The sequence below is a fragment of the Rutidosis leptorrhynchoides genome, chromosome 5 (genome assembly GCF_046630445.1).
Source record: "Rutidosis leptorrhynchoides isolate AG116_Rl617_1_P2 chromosome 5, CSIRO_AGI_Rlap_v1, whole genome shotgun sequence".
Taxonomy (NCBI): Eukaryota; Viridiplantae; Streptophyta; class Magnoliopsida; order Asterales; family Asteraceae; genus Rutidosis; species Rutidosis leptorrhynchoides.
Genome location: NC_092337.1, coordinates 352,211,634 through 352,220,309, shown reverse-complemented (window position 1 = coordinate 352,220,309; position 8,676 = coordinate 352,211,634). Strand labels below are relative to the sequence as shown.

The following is an 8,676-nucleotide window of genomic DNA, read 5'->3' as shown; positions in this document are numbered from 1 at the left end:
TGGTTGAATGATCGAAGCCGAATATGCCCCTTTTTGCTTGGTAGCCTAAGAATTAGGAAACATCACTAATTTTGAAAATTAGTGCACGCCTAATTGACACGAATCCTAAAGATAGATCTATTGGGCCTAACGGATCTCATCCAAAGTATCGGATGCTTTAGTACTTCGAATTTGTTTTTATCATGTCCGAAGGATTTCCCGGAATTATAGGGGATATTCTTATATGCATCTTGTTAATGTCGGTAACCAGGTGTTCAATCCATATGAATGATTATTTTTGTCTCTATGCATGGGACGTATTTTTATGAGAAATGGAAATGAAAATCTTGTGGTCTATTAAAATGATGAAAATAATTGATTATGATAAACTAATGAACTCACCAACCTTTTGGTTGACACTTTAAAGCATGTTTATTCTCAGGTATGAAAGAAATCTTCCGCTGTGCATTTGCTCATTTTAGAGATATTACTTGGAGTCATTCATGACATATTTCAAAAGACGTTGCATTCGAGTCATCGAGTTCATCAAGATTATTACTAAGTTAATTATAATTGGATATATTATGAAATGGTATGCATGCCGTCCACTGTCGATGTAATGAAAGTTTATCTTTTAAAAGCGAATGCCATGTTTGTAATATGTATCATATAGAGGTCAAGTACCTCGCGATGTAACCAAATGTAATGTATTCGTCCAGATGGATTAGGACGGGTCATTTCATCATTGATCTTAAAGTTGCATTCATCAAGTTTACTTACCCTTAAAACTAAAGTTTTTGATTGAAGTTGATGTGTTGTTTTAAGATCATGCAACATATACATTTGTATCATCAAGTCGAAGCTGCCCTCTTGAGTTATTTAGTTTGTTAGCTATGTTTAAATTATAATGTTAAATTATTAATTTATTATGTTGTGTGGTTTAATTTGTTAGGGAAAAAACGTTATATAGCATTTCAATATGTATGCATGTATATAGTCTATTCAACAAACTTTGAGATGTTATATCGCCATCCATAAAAGTAGTGCAAAATATCATATATACTAATAACTATATACTTATAAAAATACTGCTACAAAAAATTAATAATATTAATATAAATCATACAATCATCTAGTAACAAAAAAATACAAACCATGTTTTTCTTTTTCTTTTCTCAACCTTTTGTTTCTTTATTAGCTTCTTCTTCAAAATATCTAGACTACGATGAAGTTCTTCGTCGGACATGTTTTCAGATGTTTGATATTCAACGATTATTTGTTCTGCAACTTTTTCGAGTACTGTGACTACTTTGATCTTGTGTAAAATTCTCACCGCCATATAACCAACTGATCAATCTTTTTCTGAAAAGTAGGCATGACTCATCTTTGCATTCTTCTAGCAATGCTATATTGTGAGATATAGATTCAGTATGAATTGTAGACATAAGCTGAAAGCATTCCACTCCATTTGGATTTATATAGCACAAGCCCTCGCATCCCGGTATGTTCACATACATCATGTCCACAAAAATTATCCCTTCTGGTACTCTGTGAACCCTCATCCCATCCTTCTTTCCCTTTTTTAGACCAGCCAATCTACCCTTATTTTTAATCCCAACGAAAACACACACTGGCCATAATTCTCATCACTTACAAACTCTTTTTCTTTTGCAAATTCTAAGAGACGAATTATCTCACATTTAATCTCGTCTCAACTCTTTATCCTTCACAAACATTGACATCACATCAATGTCCTTCAGTCCGCCTCCCAAGTGTATACAGATCTTCCAACAACACAATCTTCATAGATGTATACCTCAAAAATTGCTTCATCTTGTTACCACCCTCATGTTCAATTAATCTAAGTTTTTTCAATTGGACTGACATAATTATACTTCACAAAGCTGCCTAATTCTGTGAAGGTCCTACACAAGGCCAAATTGATACCTCCGTGTGTATCTAACTCATTTGCTATTTTTTCATCCCTTTCAGCAACAATACGTTCATCCATTTGAGTAGCAGCAATTAGTTCAACCATTTCAGTAGCTAAAATATCTCTGTCCATTGGAGAAATCTGTTCATCCCTTTCACTTGCTTCTTCTCCGATTCTGGTTTTTTGTTCTTCTTCCACAATTTTTTTCTGTCGTTTAATGGCATATTGCCTTGATGTAGCGTACGATGAGCTTACATGATGACTCCTTTTTATCAAACATCGATGAAAACTGGGTAACGATAAAGTAGGTAAGCCCCGAATTGTTGACGCAACATCTGTGTCAGAAGCGTACCCATCATCCCAAAGATAAAAAACCTTTTATGTTAAAAACATGAATATCAAATTATTAGAATACATTTAAAATAATTTACGATATTACTGTTAGCATATATGTATTTGTATATATTATGTAGGTCCATTGTATCTCGGCTCATAAAGCCCATCACATGTATTATATATTTGACAAGAATACAGTTTGTACATTACGGAGAAATACTAGCCTTTAACATGGTATCATATATTTAATTGATCATCTCTGATCTTTTTCCTTAATCTTCTCAATCCCACACATTATTCTATATTTTTTCCTTTTTTATTTTCTCAACTAACTTCTGGCCACCTCCTTGCCGGATCATACCACCTCTATTAGAATTCACAAAAGGTTCCACTCCCTTATTCATCCATATTATCTATTTCTTACTTTCTAACCATTTTTATTTTCTTATCATAATGACTAATGGTTCATCTACTCCTATTCACAAAGCTTATAGCATTACCAACATCAAATCTCATATTCCACTCACCTTAAATCTTGATCACCTAAACTATGATGCTTGGACAGATTTATTTGAAACCCATTGTATTGGTTTCGATTTTTTTGATCATATCGATGTCACATAAGACAACACTACACCCCCGACTGATCCCGAATGGATTAAGCTAGATTTGATTGTTCGTATGTGGATTTATAGAACCATTGCCCCTGATGTACTCGAAAGTGTTCATGAGAAAAAGAGCACCGCATGTGCCACATGGATTAGTATCAAAACACTTTTTCGCACCAACAAGGATTCCACTGCTCTTCAACTTGAAAACGATTTTCGTAATATCGCTCGATAGCATGTCTATCAAGGAATTTTGCTGAAAATTAAATCCATGGCGGATCTTCTCAAAAACATTGGTGATCCGATCTCGGATAAAAATCTTGTCGCATACACACTTCAAGGTCTTCTGCAAAAATGGAACGGTGTTACTCGGGCTATTCGCCTACGTGAAAACTGCCTACATGGATTCAAATGTGTGTAATATTGCTCAGTGAAGAAACAAAACTTGAAGACCATAACTCCTCAAACACATCGTCTTCACCAAATATTCTGTTTGTTGGGTCTTCTTCTATCGTTGATAATTGAGGTGGTGGTCGTCGCAATGATCATCGTGGAGGTTTCCGCCGCAATTGAAACATCACAGACCGGTCAATAAGGATGGGTATATATCCCACCGCCTCCGAGAAATAATAATTCTAGTTCACCCATGTTTTGTAAGATCAGTCCATGCATAACAATAAGTCCACGTGGCCTCAATTCTTCACTAAATAATGGTTTACTAGGCTCATCTCCTATTGGTCCAGCACAAATGCCTTCACGTGCACATGGTAGCTTAAATTCAAGTCACATGGTTGCTGGACACCCAAGCTCAATTTTTACCGGTGGACTTTCTCATCAAACACAACAAGCCCAAGTTCCATAAGCTTTATCTACTATTGGACCTAATTTTGGTGTTGGGCCTCAGCCCACAAACAACTGGAATTGGACTGCTAGTGTAGATCAGCCCACCACTCATCCATATTTATTTAATACTATGACATCGCAGGACCCCGACAGTTCAGGTTGGATCATGGATACGGGAGTTACGGATCACGTTCACTCGGATGCATGTATCCTAAAGTCTATGTCTAATAATCATGATACTCATTCTATTTATGTTGGTGATGGATCCTCAATCCCTGTAATGAACATCGGGAACACCGATCTTCCCAACCCATATCATCCACTTCATTTACATAACGTACTTATCACACCTAGAATAATTAAAAACCTTACCTCTGTTCGAAAATTTACAACTGATAACCAGTGCTCTATAAACTTTGATCCTTTTGGTTTTTACTGTGAAGGATTACATACCCGTCAACCTCTAATATGATGTGACAGCATTGGACCTCTTTACCCCATGACACAATCCTCTCCACAAGTCTTCACTATATCTAGCTAATCGCTATGGCACCAACGTCTTGGTCATCCGGATGACCAAGTACTTTAACATTTAATTTCTCGTCAATTTATTTTACGTAATAAAGAGAAGTCATCAGTTTTGTGCCAACCATGTCAACTTTGAAACACGTCCGACTTCCATTTAGCTTTTCTGATTCTATTGTGTGCTCTCCATTTGACATTATACACACGGATATTTGGACTTCACCTATTACTAGCATGAGTGGTTTAAAATATTATGCCATCTTTCTTGATCATTATACTCATTACTTGTGGGTGTATCCGTTACGATGTAAATCTGATGTTTTCAAAAATTTATACATCTCACGACTTATATTCAAAATCAATTTAACTGTAAAATAAAATCCTTTCACCGTGACAATGGCGGTGAATTTAATAATAGGGAATTTCAAGACTTCTTTTCTAATCATGGCATCCGTTTTCGTTTTTCTTGCCCACACATGTCCCAACAAAATGGTAAGTCTGAAAGAATGCTCCGCACTATCAACATCACCATTCGCACAATTTTATTTCATACACATCTTCCTCCCACATACTGGGTATGTAGAAGCCCTTCGTATGTCTACTCATCTTCTTAACATTCTACCCTCATCGTCCATTCAAAATGATACCCCACACTTCTGACTATTCAAATAACTCCTAACCTACAGTCACTTACGTGTCTTTGGTTGTCTATGTTTTCCTCCTCTCACTAGCACCTATAAACTTGCACCACGCTCCACGCCATACATCTTCCTTGGATATCCATCGGATCATCATGGTTTTCGTTGCCTTGACCTTTCCACTCGTAAGATCATCATCTCACGACATGTTGTCTTTGATGAAACTATCTTCCTTTTTGGCTCAGTTTCTCCCACATATCTCCACCATATGACTTTCTTGACTATCCATCACCTATTTTCCATCCATCCTTCTAGCCTGTTTCTCCATCGCTGTCTTCGGATGTTAACCACCCATCATCGGATGATCCTCCCACACCTACTACTCCACCTTCCGCTACACCAACCACCGACTGACCTACTGCTAACCAAACCACCACTTCACCACCTCCTTCCCCACACCCAATGGTGACACTTTCAAAACATGGCATCACTAAACCTGTCACCCACCTTAACTTACACACCACTACTACCCATCTATTGGTTTCCCGGTCTTATTCACAGGCTCTTGAGGATCCTCACTGGCATAAAGCCATGGATGAAGAATATCATGCTCTTACTGCTAATGGCACTTGGGAACTTGTTCCAAGACCTTCTGGGGCTAATGTGGTTCGCTCTATGTGGTTATTTAAGAATAAGTTTCATGCTGATGGTTCCCTGGTTAGATAAAAAGCCAGATTGGTTGCTAATGGTAAAACTAACAAATTCGCGTTAATTGTGATGAGACCTTTAGTCTGGTTGTCAAATCAGCCATTATTCGCACTTTTCTTAAATTGGCGATCTCACGTCATTGGCCCATTCATCAGCTTGACGTGAAAAATTCCTTTCTTTAGTGTGACTTACATGAGACCGTTTACATGCACAGCCCCCTGGTTACCACGATCGTAATTTTCCTGATTATGTATGCCACTTACAGCGTTCTTTATATGGTCTGAAATAGGCTCCACGCGCTTAGTATCAGCGGTTTGCTGACTATGTTCTGTCACAGGGTTTTCAGCATATTCGATGTGACACGTCTCTGTTTGTTTATCATCAGGGATCATCTACCACTTACTTACTCCTATATGTTGATGACATCATCCTCACAGCATCGTCTACCTCGTTACTCCACACCATTATCGGGCAACTCAATAGTGAGTTCTCTATGACAAATTTAGGGGCCCTTAACTATTTTCTTGGGGTTTGTGCCACTCTCAATACCATTGGCATGCTTTTATCGCAGAAAAAGTATGTTATTGATATATTACAGTGTGCATACATGATGTCGGGTAAACCTTGTCGAACGTCTGCCGACACTCATAGTTGCTGATCCCACTTTATAGAGGATCCTTGCATGGGCTCTTCATTATCTAACATTTACTCGCCCCGACATCTCCTATGCAGTTTAGCAGATATGCCTTTTCATGCATGATCCACGCTAGCCACATTTTCTTGCTCTTAAGCGCATTTCGCGCTACCTACGTGGAACACTTAATCATGGTCTACTAATACACGCGTTGTCCTTAGATGGTCTTATTGCATACTCTGATGCTGATTGGGGTGGATGCCCTACCACCCGCCGTTCTACATTTGGCTGTTGTGTTTTTCAGGATGAGAATCTTTATCATGGTCCTCGAAACATCAGCAGGTTGTATCGAGATCTAGTGTTGAGGCAGAATATCGTGGTGTCGCTAACGTTGTTGCTAAAATTTGTTGGCTACGCAATCTTCTTCGAGAGCTTCACACTTATTCGCCAAAGGCCACCATAGTTTATTATGATAACATCAGCTCTGTATATCTGACATCTAATCCTGTACAGCATCGGCAGACAAAGCATATAGAGATTGACATACATTTTGTTCGTGACCAAGTCGCCTTAGGGAATATTCGTGTCCTAGATTTTCCATCCAGATCTCAATATGCTGATATATTCACTTAGGGTCTACCTACCTCTTTGTACACCAATTTTAGGTCCAGTTTGAATGTATGAACTTCTCCTCCCAATAAAACTGCGGGGGGATGTTAGCATATGTGTAATTGTATATATTATGTAGGCCCATTGTATCTCGGCTCATAGAGTCATCACATGTATTATATATTTGACAATAATACAGTTTGTACATTACGAAAGAAATACTAGCCTTTGATAATTACCTTATGCTCTAGAATGGCAATACATCGACCAATTATTGGAGCCTGCCTCTTCAAGGTAATCAACTTGTCTCGAACATCTGAGCCTGCCTGTTGTAACAGAATGAAACCCGAGCTAGTTGTAAGTTGTCTATTTTGCCCTTAGGGTTTGTGCATAGTCTTAAGTGCTTTTATTTTAATTATTTAATTAGTGTTTTATTATATTTGTGCTGCGACCAGTTTCTGACAAGGGTCCCAGAACAGGTTTGTTTATTTTAATTGGACCTCGTTTGGGTTACCTAATCGTGTGCGAAAGATTTTGGATAACTGGTAAATACCCGTGTGTTGAGGGGTATTGTGATATAACACAATTAAGTGTTATACCAGCTGCCACTTTTTCATTTTCTCTAGAAAATTCACTAAATCACTCACTATCACCTAACCTCATCTTCATCATCTCAACCAACCCTAAATCATTTGATCTCGAATTGAAGCTTGATTTTGGTGTCAAAACGTTCCTTGTGTCATTGTGATTCTAACAAGGTAAGGTTTGTAAGATTTCATGATCAAATCTGTGATTAAATGGGTTTTTGAGTTAGTTTTTGTTAAAATGGGGTTTTGTGTCAAATTGGTAGAAATTGATGTTGTTTGTGTTTGAATGTTGTGGGTTTATGTTCCAAAAAGTTTAGTGTACGAGTTGTGTTCAGTTTTGAGGCCAAAAACGTGTCCAAAGTTGAGATTTGGTGATTTTGGGTTGAAACTCATCACTTTGCTGCTGTTGCAGCTGATGAACTACCTTCGGGCGATGGTCGTTGATCATCGACCGATGGTGAGGGACGATCGATGGTGTATGACTTCTGAACAACGGATGTAATTTTGACGATCGACCGATGGACCGATGGACCGTTGACGATCGACAGATGGATGGGACCATCGACCGATGGTCTTAGACAGTGAAAATTTTACTAAGTGCTGAATTATAGCTGTTATGCTGTACGTGTGTTTTTATGATTTTCAGGATGTAAATTCTGAAAATGCATAAACATGAAAATTTTAGCGGGCGCATTTTTTACTATTTTTTCTATAATGCGCTGTCAGTATGTCTAACCTTGATGGGAACACTATTCTAACTTGGTTTTTGTTGTTCTCAGGAGATAAGGACAAGGAGGAGGCTCAGAAATAATAACTGAGCAGTTGCTGGTAATTGGTGAGTGGGTCTATCTCCGGATAGAGTTTAAGTAGCATATCATGCTACTGTGGTTGACTTTTTTATCATGCATAGTGTAGAAATTGCCATGTTAGAATAATATAGTATGCCTGATGTTGTATGTGAATTATGTGTACACTGTGTGAATGGCACCAGTCGGGCCTAGGGAGACTGGGGACTCGAGACCGTGCCTAGGAGAGGTTAGAGTCCGTATGAGGTCAACCGTGCCTAGGGGAGGTTGGGTCCATAGGCTACTAATTGTGGAGTATAGTGTGAACGATGCATCACCTGCATCTGGATAACTATACTGTGAATTGAGTAGCAGGGACTATCGGTAGACTCAGGCCCGATCCGCTGGGAGTCGTGTGCTCGTACAAGCCGCCGATCCTCGTATTGTCTTATTGTATGCTAGTTGGTAGTTAGCAAGTGTTGTTGTTAGTA

The 8,676-nt window shown here is 38.3% G+C and overlaps 1 protein-coding gene across 1 annotated transcript; it reads left to right on the top strand.

Moving 5' to 3' along the window:
- The first annotated feature begins 3,829 nt into the window (after nucleotides 1–3,829).
- On the top strand, nucleotides 3,830–6,667 carry LOC139849662 (uncharacterized). Its single transcript, XM_071839296.1, has 4 exons — nucleotides 3,830–3,976; nucleotides 5,424–5,579; nucleotides 5,956–6,099; nucleotides 6,341–6,667. The coding sequence occupies exons 1-4, from the start codon at nucleotides 3,830–3,832 to the stop codon at nucleotides 6,665–6,667; spliced, it is 774 nt and encodes a 257-aa protein (XP_071695397.1).
- The last annotated feature ends 2,009 nt before the right edge of the window (nucleotides 6,668–8,676 follow it).